Source organism: Gobius niger, assembly GCF_951799975.1.
Source record: "Gobius niger genome assembly, chromosome: 15".
NCBI classification, from domain to species: Eukaryota; Metazoa; Chordata; class Actinopteri; order Gobiiformes; family Gobiidae; genus Gobius; species Gobius niger.
This window is the reverse complement of record NC_136866.1, coordinates 6,135,788-6,154,870: the sequence shown is the minus strand read 5'-3', so window position 1 is coordinate 6,154,870 and position 19,083 is coordinate 6,135,788. Positions and strand designations below refer to the sequence as shown.

Here is a 19,083-nt window from a genome sequence, read left to right as displayed (position 1 = left end):
ATCTTGATCATATCACTTTACCTGAATAAAGTCTGGTGACACACATTCTGTTTTGCTGTTTGGATTCTACGCAAAATTCTACATTTTAACATTAAATTTGCATTTTGGAAGACAAGATAACAGATGTACCAAAACAAACAGTTTCTACAAACAAAGATGAAATATTTTTCCTGTGTGCAAAAGTATAAGTGTAGCGACCCCTGCTGGTCAGTCTAGGACAGTTGAACAAACAAACCTAGGCTAGCCTACATGTATTCTTCACAAAATGTATCAACACACATTTTTCATCTATATTGTTTTTTCTTTCAGATTTTTTGCACGTTTCTCTCAACGATGTGCCCTTTCAGCAGGAAACAAAGAAACAGTTTAATCATGCATAGAACTCCACACAATCATATGTTTTATTGTAACATTTCTTATTTTGTTATGTTTCACAGAAGGATAGTCTTAACCTGATTTTGATTACTGACGATTTCTATGAGCTTGTAACCCCCAAAATAAGCAGAATCTTCTTTATTAACAGATTTTCTCAATTAACAATTAAATTATTCATATACAAAAAAAGACATTTTAAAAAATCTTCAACGTACAAACCTGAAAAATACATTTTATTTTATTTTTTTTCCATCTGGAAATATTCAATGTTTAACCTCTTAACTCCCGCCTGAACCTTTTTCCTCGGGTCATCAGATTTTTTTTTTTCCATCATTTTTTTGTTGGGTATTCAACTCATTGTGACTTTTTTGTAATTTTTTAGTCATTTTTTGTCATTTTTTTTTTTTTTTGGGCAAATTTGTGTTATTTTTTGTCAATTTTTTTAATCACATTTTTGTCACATTTTGTCACATTTTTGTCATTTTTTTGCCATTTTTTGTCATTTTTTGGTCACATTTTAATCACATTTTTGTCACATTTTTTGTAATTTTTTTGTCACATTTTTGTCATTTTTTGTACTTTTTTTCCACATTTTTATCACATTTTTTTTAATCATTTTTTGTCATTTTTTGGTCACATTTTTGTCATTTTCTGTCACATTTTTGTCACATTTTTGGTCATTTTTTTGTCACATTTTGCCACATTTTTGTCACTTTTTTGTCACATTTTTGCCACTTTTCCATAATTTTTTTCGTCTCAGTTTTGTTGCTATTTTCACAGCTTTTTTCCAGAAGCTTCTGGACTGGGGCAAAGCCAAACTGGAGAAAATGTGCTCGGTTCAGGTGGGAGTTAAAGGGTTAAAAACTTAAAATTCACCCCACACATTTACGCCACCAAAAGCTAAACTTTTCCACCTGCAGTGTCGCGCCTTACATCCACCAGGCGGCGCTGTCCGCTCCCTGCCGCTGGTCCTCTCCGCCTCTCTCCATCCGTCATGGCGGCTTCCAGCTCGGCTTCAGCTCCGCATCACAGGGCGGGACCACGGCGGGGCGGCCTGCCAGCCTTTGGGCACTTCCGCCGGGTTTCGGGTGTCCGTCGAGTCGGCATTTAAACCGAGCTGCGGCGCATCAGCTGCTGCTCCGCACACCCCGACACACACAAAAACAAGCGCCTATGTCACGGCTATCAGCAGGTCTCCAGAGGGAATCTCGCATCACAAGCTTAGGAGGCGCGTGCGAGCTTTTTTTTTGGGTAGTGGAGGAGCATTTTGGACAATAACGGTGCAGCAGCAGCGGCGGCGGCGGCTCACTCACTGACAGCAGCCCGGTGCATCATTTTTGGGATTCCTCTGTGCGCTCCGGGAGGATATTGCAAAGCGGTAACGTGATGCTGGACGTGAGCGTTGTTTCAATATTCTGATGCATGGTGATTTCTGCAGGAAAAAAGCAAAACAAAAACCCTGCTAAGACTTGGAAAGACCTTGACTGTTAGCCTATGCTTTATGGCCTGGACAATGGAGCACTGATGGACTGCATGTGTTGCATTTAAATGAAGACAAAGCATTCAAGCTGTTATAATAGTGCTGGTGTCTTTGTAGCCACGCCAACAAGGGTCATTCATTCATTCTGCTTTTATAATAGTAGCCTTTAAGTCTATACCTGTGTGTTATAGAGCAGAATAGCTTGCTCAGCCTCCCCCCAAACACAAAGCATCTACAATAAAGAGGGAATTAAGGACATTACAGCCATGTTCAGCTGGCTCGGCACAGATGACAGGAGGAAGAAGGAGCCAGAGGTTTTCCAGACTGTCAGCGATGGACTCAAGAAGCTCTACAAGACCAAGCTCCTGCCTCTGGAGGAGAGCTACAAGTTCCACGAGTTCCACTCCCCGGCGCTGGAGGATGCTGACTTTGACAACAAGCCCATGGTCCTCCTCGTGGGACAGTACTCCACGGGCAAAACCAGCTTCATACGGTGAGAACACATTCAGAAAAGAGATGATAGAAGAAAAAAGATAGAAGGAAGGTTGAGGGGGGAGGCCAGTGGGGAGGCACACCCAAAAAGTCTGTAGCAAAGTTTCAACACTCGCAGTGCTTTGACTTTGCGTGTTTGAGAGGTGACTTCACCCTGATGCGAAACTAAAAAATTGGCCTAAAAATCAATCTGCAAATAAAACCAGGATGTGTAAACACAGAACGCCCAAGCCACAGCTGTTTAACTGGAACCATGAAAGATTTTATTACCACATACAACCCCCCCAGCTTGACACAGCAATAATGTTTATGCAATTTTCACCACTTTGAAAGCTCGATTTTAGGCAAGCTTTAAAGCGCAAGGTTCATATTATTTAAAAAAAAACATAATAATGAGCCTTGCACACCTCATGATAGCCACATTATTGTTGCTCTTGTGTTGAATCTCCTTTTCCTTTCATTTTTTTGTCACATTTTTGTAATTTTTTGTCACATTTTTAATCACATTTTTATCACATTTTTTCCACATTTTTAATCACATTTTTGTCACATTTTTATCATTTTTTGTCACTTTTTTGTCATTTTTTTGTCACATTTTTATCACATTTTTGTCATAATTTTATCACATTTTTATCATTTTTTGTCACTTTTTTTGTCATTTTTTGGTCACATTTTTGTCATTTTTTGCCACATTTTTGTCACATTTTTGTCACATTTTTGCCACATTTTTGTCACATTTTTGTCATTTTTTTGTCACTTTTTTGTCACATTTTTTGTCACTTTTTTTGTCATTTTTTGGTCACATTTTTGTCATTTTTTGCCACATTTTTGTTACATTTTTGTCACTTTTTTGTCACATTTTTGCCACTTTTTTGTCACATTTTTGTCACTTTTTTGTCACTTTTTTGTCACATTTTTTGTCACTTTTTAGTCATTTTTTTGTCACATTTTTGTCATTTTCTGTCACATTATTATCATTTTTTGCCACATTTTTGCAACATTTTTGTCACATTTTTGCCACTTTTTCATCAATTTTTTGTCACTTTTCCATAATTTTTTTTCGTCTCAGTTTTGTTGCTATTTTCACACCTTTTCCCCAGAAGCCAATTTTATGCAGGCTTTAAAGTGCAAGGTTCATATTATCAAAAAAACACATAATAATGAGCCTTGCACACCTCACGATAGCCACATTATTGTTGCTCTTGTGTTAAATCTCCCTTTTCCTGAGCAGACCCTGTGTGTTCCGTCTCATCAGTGACAGTTGCATTAGCAGATGGGTGCTGCCGGGACCCTTTAGAGTGCGGGCCAGCTCCTAACAACCGTCCACTCCCACAGCTCTGTTGGCGATCAGCGGGGCAGGCCTGTAAAAGCCGAGGACGCTGCTCTGACCGACTTCCTGCTGAAACCTCGGACAGCACAGTCGTTAATCTTATCCGTTTTTTCCCCTTTTGCACTTATTTCATTCTACATTTTAGCTCTAATTTGCCCGATATGGTTTTCTCAAGCAGCTGGAGCAGCCCCCGACCTTGCATTGTAGCAGAGAGATGCAGAATGTGCAAAGTGCTGAGTAACGGCTTATCAGCGCGGTGGTGGCGAAGGGTGTTCTCCAGATACGCCATTATCTAATTTTCTGACTGGCATCTGCCCAGAAAAGAACGTAGTAATTATAAGTAGCAATATCCTTCAAACGATGTCATTCAGTGAAGCAGAACTATAGAAAATGAATGTTTTTACTTAATGTGATAAAAGGACTGTGGATGGAGATGAGCTATTTTTGCTATAATCTCATGGCAGACAGATCCATAAAGTGATTTAATCTGAGCTAATCTACAGTGCAGGGTTTGTTAAATGGCTTTGATGTATTCAGGGCAGAGAGAGTGATAAAGTGAGTCTCATTGTATTGTAGTGTCAGTTTGATCATGTCTTTTCTTTGCTTTTACAGAACAGAACAGTAGCACTATTAGTCCATGACAGTAGACCAGCCGCTTAAGTGTTTCCCAACATAATTGTTACTGCCTTTATTGTGGCTTTGAAAAGACTTCCCTCGGGAACTAATTAGGAGCTACTCTAAAAATTGCTTTGGTCTTTAATGCAACTGCTCTTAGTGTTGTGCTATGCTGTTTTTCAGACCAACATATCAACTAGGGCTGGGCGATAAATCGAATTAATTCAATTTATTCATGCTTTTCAAAACAGACGATTTGGATAATGGCTAAATCATAAAATCGAGTCCGCTGCTCCATGTCCCCCCTACATGCGGCCAATTTAGCAGCATTTTAGACCCTCCGCAGTGAAATGACACCAGTGGAGAAGCCGGCGACTTTCTGTGGATCTCTGCTGCTTCACAAAGGCTGCGTGTTGTGTTTTAAGAGGACACAGTGGAGTTTTCTTTCCCACTTTCCTCCGGTCTGCTCCCGTGCCCTTCTCTCACTCTGCTCCGAGCGGACCATTTAACTCCGCCCCTTTCCCTTGAGTCTCCATGGAGATGGTTGTCAATCACAGCAGAGGCATGAAGACGATAAAACTAAAACACTATTGAAAACTCCATGGCTTATTAAGAGGTTTTACTTTTGAGAGCAGACAAGGAATATCTAAAACAGAAATATATTTTTTTAAATAAAGGGTTATGTGATCTTAAAGAGGGGGTATTATGCTTTTTTTCAGTCACATAGCACCAGTCTATATCACACTACAATGATGACGAAACCTTCTGTTGGTCTGTAAATGCAGTAAATTAGAATAACTGCCTTGTATAAAATCGCTCTCTCAAAATGTCTGTAGTGAATGTCTTGAAGTAGGCCTCTGTCTCTTTAAGAACCTCTGACCCTTTCCGACACGCGCCCTCCACACGCTGTCTGTGGCATCAGTGGGGAGGGGGTTCTGCTGAGGAGCAGTGGTTGGTTACTCGGCTGGTGACGAAAGCTCGGAGGCGTCTCCAGGAGGTGGGGGCGTTCCTAGGAGGACTCGGGCAAACCTATCCCTAAAATGGCCGCCATCAGAGTTTTTACAGATTACTCAAAACTACGTGAATGTGCCAAGGCAACACTTCAGGCATGTTTTTAATGAGGGAGTGACAAAATAACATGATGTAAAGCTTGAAAAAGTCAAATTTGCATAATACCCCCCCTTTAAAGCTGGGGTACCTGATTTTTTGGGTGTTGTAGAATACATGTATTTTTGCTACCTCAGAGTATGTCGTCAAACACAGACCTTGTTGTATCGTCTTCACCTAAAGTTTTATTGAGCAATGGATGATGAATGAATGAATTTATCTTGGGGGTGGGCGCCCCTGCTTCACTTTATCACCACTCAATGCTGAATATGGGTGTGAAATGTGCATGTAATCACATTCTTTGAACAATTTCAATGCACAGACGGGACTGTGAGAGCTAGAAGTTTGGGCCAAAACAAAAAATGTCACTGTTTGAACTGGAAAAATCAGGCACCCCAGCTTTAATGGGCCCAACTGTAGCTACATTATGACATATTAATGAGCAGGACTCTGAGCAGTTTTCTTCAAAGATCAGGAGACTTGATTAAAACGTAATCGTCCAAACTGAGTAAAAAAATTGAGATTTTCTTTTTTGGCCACATCGCCCAGCCCTAATATCAACTTTCAATGTATTGCTTTGACTTTGCACAGCAGTGAGGTTCTGAGCCCCAGTATTTCTGGTGGGGCTGTGCTGAAACAAGGATTTGCGTAAGACATACCCGTCTAATGTACAGTTTGATGCATTGCTCTGCCCTATAGGAGCTGACATGTGTTGGGCTGTTATGACCATGATGTAAAACATGCAGTTAGTAATTGCTTTCATAGGCACTGGACCAACTCCCTCCCGATATAGGCTTGTATGTGTAGTGACGGCTCTACCAGGCACTGCGCTCTCTCCTGAAGGTGTGCGCTCGAGTGTGGCTGCGTGAGATGTTTTAGGGGAATCGTCCTTACATCTGTTAGCCGTTAAAATGTATACACGGCATTCCTCTCTCAAACTTGCGAGATTTACAGCTCCTTTAGCCTCTGCCGGAGTCTTCTTTATGGCGTGTGTCACAATGTTGGGATGGCGAAAGTGCACACAAACCCACTTATCTTCATTTGCTCAGAGTAAAGTGTGGGTAAAATACAGCTGCGGGCTCAACCTTTCACACCCAACATGAGGTCAGCATCAGCTGTGGTGTCCAAACAGCAGTTACAAATGGGGTCACGAGGAGTTTTGCTAGGAGTTTTTAATCTTCATCGTCTCTTATATTGTTTTAACCTCAGCGTGTGCTCTTGTGTAATCAATCCAGTTTATTGGTAAGGATAGCCCTCGAAAAATGTTATCCTTCAGGCAGCAACATTTATAACATGATCTTTTTATTATGAAACTGTTACCAAACAGCAGATGTGGTGACTGGCTGATAACTCACTCCATCTGATATTTTGGATCTTTAAGATGGAGGGGAAGATTTGGTGTTTTTTGAAGCGTTTATTTGTTGACTTATTCAATGAGTTTGGTAGTATAAAAAAGTACCGTATATTTATTATAAACAACAAACCTAGGGACGTTATTTAAGTTCCTATAAAATACATTGTAGCACTTACGTATTACAACACAGTCATAGCATCGTAAGAGGAAGGAAATATCCAATACCGATAGCCTATATAGCCTATAGTTAAAGAGGGGGTATTATGCTTTTTTCAGTCACACAGCACCAGTCTATATCACACTACAATGATGACCAAACCTTCTGTTGGTCTGTAAATGCAGTAAATTAGAATAACTGCCTTGTATAAAAGTGCTCTCTCAAAATGGCTGTGGTGAATGTCTTGAAATAGGCCTCTGTCTCTTTAAGAACCTCTGACCCTTTCAGACACGCCCCTCCACACGCTGTCTGTGGCATCAGTGGGGAGGGGGTTCTGCTGAGGAGCAGTGGTTGGTTACTCGGCTGGTGACGAAAGCTCGGAGGCGTCTCCAGGAGGTGGGGGCGTTCCTAGGAGGACTCAGGCAAACCTATCCCTAAAATGGCCGCCATCAGAGTTTTTACAGATTACTCAAAAATATGTGAATGTGCCAAGGCAACACTTGGCACATTCACATATGTGCCAATGGCATGTTTTTAATGAGGGAATGACATAATAACATGATGTAAAGCTTGAAAAAGTCGATTTTGCATAATACCCCCCCTTTCAACCTGAGGTAAAGGTTTCAATCATAGAAATATAGAGGATGACCGACACTGTTTTTTTCTTTACGCACCGCTGATATTTTTGGAAAATGTCTCGTCTATAATCCTGTGTAGATTTTGAAGCTTCTAAATGTGTCAGTGTTGAATTGTGTCAGCAGGGGGCGCTGTATATTCATGTTTAGTTGGTGCTTCAGAGGGATCTGTTTTGAAAGGCAAAGATTAGCAGATTCTCTTATGGCTCCCAAATTATACACAAAAGTCTATACATGCACAAACGTGTGATGGGAGTTTTTATCACTTTCTGTTCCGGAGATATCGGTATTTTTATCGTAGTTGGGAAATAGTTGTTGTTTAGGAAGTTCCACAAGCGTAAATGTGACATTCCTAAAAGCCATAATGGCATGTCCACTTTGCCCGGGTAATCTCTTGTTTTGCTTAATGCTACGTGTTGATGTCGCCCCCACAGCTACCTGTTGGAGCAGGATTTCCCCGGAATGCGGATCGGCCCCGAACCCACCACGGACTCCTTCATCGCGGTGATGCACGGCGACACGGAGGGCGTGATCCCCGGCAACGCTTTAGTGGTCGACCCCAAGAAGCCCTTCAGGAAACTCAACGCATTCGGAAACGCATTCCTCAACAGGTGCCGGCGGTCACGATGTTTCGCCTCGTCGTCGTTATCGCGGTATCAGTGAGGACTTCCTGTGTCTCAGCGCAGACGTTTTGTAATACCATTTTGCTTTCCGATTTAACCGAGGACAAGGTCAAAACTTTCTATTAGAAAAACTACGAGCAAGGTCAGGCGTTTGGATGAAAGGAATGTTGTCTTTCAAAGTATGCAAACACAATGGTAAAACGACTAAAAGAAGAGTTCAAGCTAGGATCGGCACCACAGCTCTACATTCCTGTGTGATTGAATTTCCCTCTGCTCCTTGCTCTGGTCAGACTCTGTTAATGGCCGCATTTGTGTTGGAAGAATAGGGAGAAAGCTGCATAGTCATCCTATTTGGGGAAAGCGTACACTGCCATATGCCGTATTTATTTCTCTTACAGTCTTGACACACTTGCTGACTTTACATCTACAGTGAGGATGACCACCGACCTGTTAGTATTTATACAGCTGGGAAGGGCTAGAGCGCATGGGGTCCAGAGAGGAGAAAAAGGAATAGGCATCGAAAGAGATTGCTTGTTATTGGAGCGTTTACACTTCTGCGGGATGTCTCTCAAGTCTGAAGTTTCTCTCTCTTTTTTTTTTTTTTACAGATTTGTTTGTGCGCAGCTGCCTAATCCCGTCCTGGAAAGCATCAGCGTGATTGACACACCGGGAATCCTGTCGGGAGAGAAGCAGAGAATTAGCCGAGGTAACGCATGATGCACGCTCTCTATGTTGATGATTCGAGCAATGAGCAGGCACATGCACGAGGCCCCATGTCCACTCAGGTTACCAGGTTACACTCTGGTTGCCCAGCCTGAGCAATATATAAAACATGTAAATCACTATCTTCACCTCCCTTTTCTTGACTACTAATCTCAATTTTAAATGAAAGGTACCTACAATCAATCCTGAGCATGAGAGGTCGACAGATATGGGTGTTTCTAAGGCCGATGCCGATATGTCCGGCCGATATTTTTGATTTTTCCACATATCTCAATGTCAATGTCAATTTTATTTATAAAGCACATTTAAAAACAACCATAGTCGACCAAAGTGCTGTACAAGAACAGTAACAATATGTACAATAAACACAATAAAACTTAAACACAGGTAATATATAAAGGCACAAACTGTGTCTGGTCAACATAGAACCGAAGGCCAAAGCAAAAAGATGAGTTTTTCATTTGGTTTTAAACTCTTAACTCCCGCCTGAACCGAGAGGATCTTTTCCCCTCGCGTCATCAGATTTTTTTTCCATCATTTTTTTGTTGGGTGTTCAACTCATTTTTGTATTTTTTTTGTAATTTTTTCTCACATTTTTTTTTTTGTTTGTTTTTTGTTTGGTCAAATTTTTGTAATTTTTTTTGGGTCAAATTTTAATCACATTTTTGTCATTTTTTTGTCACATTTTGTCACATTTTTGTCTTTTTTTGTTGTCATTTTTTTATCTAATTTTTGTCATTTTTTATCTAATTTTTGTCAATTTCTTGTGACATTTTTGTGACATTTTTGCCACTTTTTCATCCATTTTTTGTCACTTTTTTGTCACTTTTTTGTCACTTTTTTGTCACATTTCCACCATTGTTTTCGTCTCAGTTTTGTTGCTTTTTCACACCTTTTTTCCAGAAGCTTTTGGACTGGGGTAAAGCCAAACTGGAGAAAATGTGCTCTGTTCAGGTGGGAGTTAAGGGGTTAAACGCCTCTACAGACTGAGCCGATCTGATTTATTATCCACTCCAGTAGTGGCCGATTTTATTTTATTACTTCAGGTGATACAATCATAGTTTCCGTCCCAGCTTTGATTAGTTTCCGTCAGCTTTAGCATACTGTTGCTAGCTGCCGTTAGCATGTTGCACACTGTTGCTAGCTGCGGCGATCAAAAGTACAATTGCGCAGGTTAAAACTAACTGAGCGATTGAGTTCTGTGCTTTAAAATGACATACATGTCCATATTCAGTGAAGTTTAGTGAAAATAACTAACTTTAGTCAAACTTGTAGCTAACCAATCTTCATTGCAGTGTTTCTGTTTCCCTAGGCCTAGTTGTGTGAGGACTTGTTTTAAAGCCCACGGGAAGTCTCTATCACAGAGATATCGGCTTTTATGGGTGCTAGATCGGCCGATACTGAAAAATCCCCACATATCGTTCGACCTCTACTGAGCGCCCAAGATTATTTTTTATTATTTTCTCCATTTATTTTATTATTATCTATAAACAGTGGTTAAGCCTGGTGTGTTTCTTTAGCCCGTTTTTATAGGATTTCTTTTAAATAATAAAATGGCAAATAAATGTGCCATTACCGACTGCAAATGAGGCCCCTAAACATCATTTTCCATTGGGCACCGACAATGCTGGCAACGGCCCTGCTTACGTCCGGGTCCCTCTCCTATTCAGGCGCAGGACGGTCCCACTGAAGTCTGAACTACACTGTCAGCGTTTCCTTTGCGCTGGCCCGAGCACGCGTGTATTGTAGGTTCAAAACTATCAAGAGGCTTCACGCTTCATTCATTGCAGCGAGCAGGAAGGAGACAAATGCACAGACAGACTGGCAGTGAAGGCCACACAACCCGAGCACACAATTGGTGTCGACAAACAATAGTGTTTTTAGATTAAACAATGATATTTACAGTTGGTGGAGTGCAAAAAATGCTGGACTATTGCTCCATCAGTACAGCTGTGAGCAAGCAATAGTTTAATAGTACAAAAATATACTGCAGCTTCTTGTATAGTCCAGTCTTAATTTTGACAACATATTTTAGTTAAGTTTTAGTCTTAGTGTTTTGACGAAAATGTAATTCGATTTTAGTCTAGTTTTAGTCAAAAGAAATCTTCAATTTTAGTCTAGTTTTAGTCGACTAAAATTGCAAGTAAATTTAGTCGACTAAATTTAAGACGAATTTAGTCGACTTTGCATTGATAATATTCATTATAATCATATTTAATCTTGTTCCTCTGCTTCATGGAGCTGCTCCACATGAACAAAGCTCAGAGCTGATCCTTTGGCAGAGAATTTAAATGATCTGAGGCTCTTTCAGACTGTCAATAGAAGTTTGGATGATTTTAGTCTCTCCCTTTCATTTTTATTTAGTTTTGTTTTAGTCGACTAAAATATCTGGACATTTTAGTCATAGTTTTAGTCTCATGAAAAACTTTTAATTTAGTTTTAGTCCAATTTTAGTCGTCAAAAACAACACTTCGACTAAAATTAAGACGAAATTAACACTGGTACAGTCATATATTCGATCTAAAACCGATGTTGCAGTTTCATCGGCAGTAGCTACTGTACAGTTTTAGTGCAGTATGTAGTTGTTGTACCCCTACTGTACTCCTCACAGCCAGCATTCCCACTGAGATCATTGTATTGCCATAACAACTGCTTACAGTCAGCCAGACGCTGGGGTATTTCGAATGACTGCTATTACTTACTTGCCTTTTGTTTTCCCTGTGTGCCACTGCCCTTTTCACACACCATTTTTCAGTGGGTTGTTTTCATGTCTCTGGAAAAGTCATTTAACTTTATTTGTAGCGCGAAAAGCAGTCAGTCTGTTGTGGTTTGCATTTTTTCCCCCTCCCTCCCTAGACCTTCAAGGAAAGTCATACACATGTTCACATTTTTTGTAAAGTAGTGTCTCCCCAGTTACCATCTATGCTCCAGCTGCAAAGTGAGTTATAAACATGAGTTGTTTGTGAGAAAATGCCCTCTAATTGTGTTACATTTTGTGTCCACATTCACAGATGAAGAATTTTCATGCTATAGCTATCTACGTAGATGTCCATATGGAGGTATTCACCGGTGTCTAGAAAAAATGCCTTCACTACTTTTGATATCTTGCAGAATGTGTGGAAAACCTCGACCCTTCTTCACCAGATCCCGCGTCACATGCTTTGGGAAGACAGGATATTGCTTACATAACTTTTGCATAGCTTTGTCACATTTCTTGAGTTAAAACTGTACTGTGAGAGGGGTTGAGTAGCGCGGGCCTCCTGGGATGGGATGGAGTAGCGTTAGCGTCTTAGCGGTGACTCAGCCCAGACATGTGATGATGATGGCCTGTGTGAAGAACGGTCCATTGCTGTCAAGGTATCTCCCAGATGTAACGGCGTACTCTGTCTTTGCTCAGTACTTCGCCCTCTGTGTAACCTCCTCGGGCTCAATGTGTTTTACATTGTGCTTAACCTTTGCCGCGAGGTATGACATGTGCAGGAGTGGTTTTGGTGGTCATTTTGTTACAGTCAAATGGGAAAACAATCCATTTGAATTGCAAAAACCGCCCCCTAACCCTACAAACGCTAACAGCTAATACAGTATGTCCTAATGCCAGAGCTAATGATATGTCCACTGAGCTATAAAGACATGTCTTTGTTGTATTGTTTTAATCAAGCAGTTGCAGATTCAAATTTAATGCAAGTTCGTGGGTAAAGAATGTTATAAAACAAGCATCATATGTGTGGTATGGAGGTGGTATTTCTGCATGTCCAGACTAAACACTAGACACTTTTTTTGTCACTTTTAATTACTTTTTAACGCATTTTTGCCACTGTTTTTTGTAAAATTTGTCACTTTTTTAACGCATTTTGTCACTTTTTTTGTAACATTTTTGTCACTTTTTTAACGCATTTTTGTCACTTTTTTGTAACATTTTTATCACTTTTCAACACATTTTTGTCACTTTTTCATCGCATTTGTTACTTTTGTTGTATTGTTTTAATCAAGCAGTTGCAGATTCAAATTTAATGCAAGTTCGTTGATGTACTGAATGTTATAAAACAAGCATCATATGTGTGGTATGGAGGTGGTATTTCTGCGTATGTCCAGACTAGACGCTTTTGTCCCTGATTTATTTTGACTATTCATATTGCTAGACCAGCCAACACACAAACCAATCTAATCTAACCCTGTCAAAGTATGGAAGACATTTCTGCAAATGTTTCACTGTAATTAATTGCAAACGTATCCGTCGAGGGCCGTGACATTGTTCATTTTTATATTTTGTACCTTCCTATATGCCCTTTGTCCATTGTTTCTGTCCGATATCTTAAGGAATGTCTCCAGGTAGGAGCCGGCTTTGTCCTTGAGCTGCAGAAAGTGTGTGCAATGAGATCACATTACAACTTTATCCCTTTCTGCACCCAGTAACCCATGTCCTGATATCACGTTCAGTCCTGACATTTTTATCAGCAAAAAAGAAAGCATTTATCCCCTTGCAGTGTTTTCCTAACCAACAGTGTCCGCTAAATCAACTAATATGCTTTTTTTGCACATTATTTAATAAAAAAAAAAGTTCATGGCACCATTAACAGTGTGTAAACAGATATGCTTTTCTCTCAACATGTTGTAATATGGGCGTCTGCTGGTGACCCTGGAGTCGTTGCTCTTGGGAATATTGCAACAGAGTAGAAAGTTGAAAAATGACTAAGGAGTTTTCTTGCTTTTTCCTCATCTATCATTAGTGATTATATTACAGAAAGTTGTTTGACCCAACTTGTCTTATCTCCTCTTGACCAGGCTATGACTTTGCCGCTGTGCTTGAGTGGTTTGCCGAGAGAGTGGACAGGATCATTCTGCTGTTTGACGCTCACAAACTGGACATTTCAGATGAGTTTTCTGACGTGATAAAGGCCCTGAAAAACCACGAGGACAAAATAAGGTAGGGTGTAGCTGTGTAAAGTACGGTGTAGTAATGGATGGCTTTCAGTAAAATTTCAGTTAATCTCTTACTCCCCACCTTCACCAAGCGCAATTTCTCCACTTCAGCTTTACCCAAATCTAAAAGACTTAATAAACTGATTGAAACTGATTGAAACTGATTGAAACTGATCTTCTTCTTCTTCATTGTTGCTATCACTTTTTAAACGTAATTTCCATCGCTTTAGTGTTGCTTTTTTGTTGCATTCTTGTCATTTTTTTGTCACTTTTTCTACGATTTTTTGTCACTTTTTCTACGATTTTTTGTCACTTTTTTAACATTTTTTTGTCACTTTTTAAAGGCATTTTTGTCACTTTTTTAATGCATTTTTGTCACTTTTCCGTTGAAATTTTTGTCTCTTTTCCGTTGAAATTTTTGTCACTTTTTTGTCACTTTTTATCACTTTTGTAACACATTTTTGTCACTTTTTCTACGATTTTTTGTCACTGTTTTTTGTAACATTTTTGTCACTTTTTTGTAACATTTTTGTCACTTTTTTGTAACATTTTTATCACTTTTTTAACGCATTTTGTCACTTTTTTGAACGCATTTTTGTCACTTTTTAAACGCATTTTTGTCACTTTTTTGTAACATTTTTATCACTTTTTTAACGCATTTTGTCACTTTTTTAACGCATTTTTGTCACTTTTTTAACGCATTTTTGTCACTTTTTTTTCTATGATTTTTTGTCACTGTTTTTTGTAACATTTTTGTCACTTTTTTGTAACATTTTTATCACTTTTTTAACGCATTTTGTCACTTTTTTTAACGCATTTTTGTCACTTTTTAAACGCATTTCTGTCACTTTTTTGTAACATTTTTATCACTTTTTTAACGCATTTTGTCACTTTTTTAACGCATTTTTGTCACTTTTTAAACGCATTTTTGTCACTTTAAACGCATTTTTGTCACTTTTTTAATGCATTTTTGTCACTTTTTTGTAACATTTTTATCACTTTTTTAACGCATTTTGTCACTTTTTTTAACGCATTTTTATCACTTTTTAACGCATTTTTGTCACTTTTTTTAACCCATTTTTGTCACTTTTTAAACGCATTTTTGTCACTTTTTTAATGCATTTTTGTCACTTTTCCGTTGAAATTTTTGTCACTTTTTTGTCACTTTTTATCACTTTTGTAACACATTTTTGTCACTTTTTCTACGATTTTTTGTCACTGTTTTTTGTAACATTTTTGTCACTTTTTTGTAACATTTTTGTCACTTTTTTGTAACATTTTTATCACTTTTTTAAAGCATTTTGTCACTTTTTTGAACGCATTTGTCACTTTTTAAACGCATTTTTGTCACTTTTTTGTAACATTTTTATCACTTTTTTAACGCATTTTGTCACTTTTTTTAACGCATTTTTGTCACTTTTTTAACGCATTTTAATCACTTTTTTAACGCATTTTTGTCACTTTTATTAACGCATTTTTGTCACTTTTTAAACGCATTTTTGTCACTTTTTTTAACGCATTTTTGTCACTTTTTTAACGCATTTTTATCACTTTTTTTACGCATTTTTGTCACTTTTTTAACACATTTTTGTCACTTTTTAAACGCATTTTTGTCACTTTTTTAATGCATTTTTGTCATTTTTCCGTTGCATTTTTGTCACTTTTTCATCGCATTTGTTACTTTTTCATTGCATTTTTGTTGTGTTTTCATCATTTAAGTCTTGTTTTTGTTGCTATGTAAATGCTTTTAGATTTGGGTAATGCCAAACTGGAGAAAATGTGCTCGGTTACGGCGGGGGTTAAGAGGTTAAAAGTGCCGTGTTCTCTTCTTTTTTCCACATTATCCAATATTTGTAGCACTAACTTGTCTGTCCGCTTGCTTTGTTAGAGTTGTGCTGAACAAGGCTGACCAAATCGAGACGCAGCAGCTCATGAGAGTGTACGGAGCCCTGATGTGGTCCCTGGGGAAAATCGTCAACACTCCTGAAGTAAACATCACGCCATAACTTGACACATTTCTATTTTCCTGTCATACAAAAGTTTGATAATATTGTGTCCTCTGTCCGACAGGTGATCCGCGTCTACATCGGCTCCTTCTGGTCCCACCCCCTGCTCATACCCGATAACAGAAAGCTGTTTGAAGCCGAGGAGCAGGACCTGTTCAAGGACATTCAGTCTTTGCCAAGAAACGCAGCCCTAAGAAAACTCAATGATCTGATCAAGAGGGCGAGACTAGCCAAGGCAAGTGCAACCTCAACTTGTTAGGAAATCATAAAAGTCAAAAATTAGAACACAGGATATGTAGTACAGTAGTGTCTCCACCAAAGCTAGATGATATTTCACTTTCCCCTGTCATGGTTTTAGCAGATTCTTTATGCATGCACTCCTGTATACACTGGTGCATCATATTATGTAAATCTTGGCTTAATGTTCAACTCTTCAAAAAGAAAGGTGTTCGTTTCCTATTTATTTCCTCTAATCTCCCCCACACTCCAGCTGCTAACCTTGACAAAAAATAAGCCCGTCACTGTCAAATCACTAATAGATCCTGACATATTTCCTGGATGGAGAACTTCCTGTTTCCTATTTGCTGGGGGGAAATCAGGTGACAAGCCCGGAGCCTGTCAGTTCAAGGAGACGTAAGGAGCACGCGGGGGACAGTCAGATATACTTAACAAACAAGTGTGATGTGAGGAGAGCTTTCCTGTGTACGGCGGGCTGGGCGTGTGCTACAGAACAGGGGGAAATCTAGCTGGGAAATCACTGTAACAACAAGCCAATTAATTTAGCATATTAAAAACAGATGTTGTAAGAGCAGTTCGACAGATTCAATGTGATATTTATCTGATTATGTTGTTTTGTCTGGCAATAATGTGATGGTTATTTCTCCAACATGTGAGCAATTGGTCAAAAAGTAATTTTCCTTTTGTAAGAAATCAAAATACATTCAATTGCCACTTGGCCAGTCAAATGGTTAGGAGGCGAAAGTCATTGTAAACCTGAAAATGCTTTTAATTAAACCGATAAACTGGAACAAAGATGTATTTGTGCTCAAAGGTTTACACACCCTGGCAGAATTTCATCATAGGCCATTTTTCGCCTTATTGACAACAAAAAAGTGCACCATACCTGCTGTGAAATATGGAGGTGTTTGGCTGATGCCACGTGGCTCCAGCAGACAGAATAAAGGTCCAGTTAGTGATTTTGTTGCCCCCTCGGAATCACCAGGGAGAATCAGACGTCTTTTCAAAGTTTATTTTGAGCTCAAACATTACAGAAAAAAGGGTAAACACAGGTCCCCTGTGAACAAACAATAAAATAGGTTTTAGCATATTAAGGATTAAGTTAAAATGGGTAAACAAACAGATAAAACGACACTTACACGTCCCAGGTGTAACAAGGCTTTGGCCACGGCCCGACTGCTGCGCCACAGCTTCTGCTCTGAGGCTGTGGGCCTAGCTTTTTTAAACTGGCGTTCGCAAGGTCACGTGATCTTTGCGCTTCTGGTTTAATCAATTATCATAAAAAGGCAGTGTTTAACATTAGCAAAAAAGATGAATAAATACTGTTATTTACAGTGAACCAATTTCCCCCAATAATAAAAAGAAAGTGCTTAAATACTTTGCGTAGAAAATTGGCTGGCAACACCATCTCAGTCTCCTGACCTCAATATCATTGAACCACTGTGGGGAGAGCTCAAACGTGCTATTCATGCAAGACAGCCCAGGAACTTACAGGAACTGGAGCGTTTATGCCAAGAAGAATGGACCGCTTTACCATAGGAAACAATAAAGAACCTCATCCACAACTACCACAAAGGACTCCAAGCTGTCATTGATGTTAAAGGGGGCAAGACACAGTATTAAAAAACTGGGGTGTAAACTTTTGATCAGGGTCATTTTGGTACTTTCCTTTTTCATTATGATTTAAAAAAGCAAACTCAGCTGTTTCACCATAAATGGTTATTAACTATGAAAGTGAAAAACCTTTTGTGTTATCTTTCATATTCTTTGAAAAATCAAAAATTCTGCCAGGGTATGTAAACCTTTGAGCACAACTACATTTGAGTTTTGTTCCTCAAACGGTTAATAGCTCATTTAAATATCTTTTATTTGATCAACTACAGGTCCATGCCTACATCATCAGCGCACTGAAGAAGGAGATGCCCTCTGTGTTTGGGAAGGAAAACAAAAAGAAAGAACTGATCGCCAGCCTGGGAGACATCTACAAACGCATCGAGAGGGAGCACCAGATCTCACCGGGAGACTTCCCAAATCTCAAGAAGATGCAGGTAAGAGGATCCACACAAGACAGTCTTGCCTTGGAGGATTCAAACATCGATGTTACTACATATATTGAATACTTTTTGATCTCTTGCAGGACCAACTCCAATCTCAGGACCTGAACAAGTTCCAGCCACTGAAGCCCAAACTCCTGGAGGCGGTGGACGACATGCTGGCCCACGACATCGCCGGCCTCATGGTCCTGGTGCGACAAGAGGAGACCCAGCGGCCCAACCCGGTGGTCAAAGGGGGGGCGTTCGACGGCACGCTGGACGGCCCGTTCGGTCACGGCTACGGCGAGGGGGCGGGAGAGGGCATCGACGAGGCGGAGTGGGTGGTGTCCCGCGACAAACCGGCCTACGACGAGATCTTCTACACCCTGTCCCCTGTGAACGGGAAGGTCACCGGAGCCAACGCCAAGAGGGAGATGGTCAAGTCGAAACTGCCAAACACGGTGCTCGGGAAGATCTGGAAGCTGGCGGACATCGATAAAGACGGGATGCTGGATGATGAGGAGTTTGCTCTGGCCAATCATCTCATTAAAGTCAAACTAGAGGGACATGAACTGCCCCCGGAGCTCCCCGCGCACCTGGTGCCCCCCACCAAACGGAAAATACAAGAGTAGCACCCACACTGTGTTGTATTAGCCTCTTAGGACTGTCAATGACGAGCCTGGTTAACCAAACTCAAATATATTATTGTACTAATCACAAGGAGAAGTGTAAAATTATGTGGGGTTGACATTTTTGTGATTTTTTTTTTTTGCGTGTTATTGTAAATCCTACGACATCTGATTCGATCTGTGTTCAGAACTTTAGCACTAATTCCTCTGATTTGTCAATTATTGGCACAAGTCTGTAGAACATCTGGCTAGGGCTGGGTACCGTATTTTTTTTTCCATACTGATACCAGATACCCGATACCTGATACCCGATACCTATGTGAAAATATTTGTCATGTAGAACCAGAAATACGAGAATACGCAAATT

At 39.7% G+C, this 19,083-nt stretch overlaps 1 protein-coding gene across 1 annotated transcript; it reads left to right on the top strand.

Annotated features, from left to right (window-relative positions):
• Positions 1-1,357: 1,357 nt before the first annotated feature.
• ehd3 (EH-domain containing 3) lies at positions 1,358-19,005 on the top strand. The gene is made up of 9 exons (XM_079571814.1): positions 1,358-1,770; positions 2,047-2,348; positions 7,980-8,156; positions 8,777-8,874; positions 13,674-13,815; positions 15,700-15,799; positions 15,882-16,052; positions 17,938-18,102; positions 18,192-19,005. Exons 1-9 carry the CDS (start codon positions 1,762-1,764, stop codon positions 18,717-18,719), a joined length of 1,692 nt encoding a protein of 563 aa, XP_079427940.1. The 5' UTR covers positions 1,358-1,761; the 3' UTR covers positions 18,720-19,005.
• Positions 19,006-19,083: the final 78 nt, after the last annotated feature.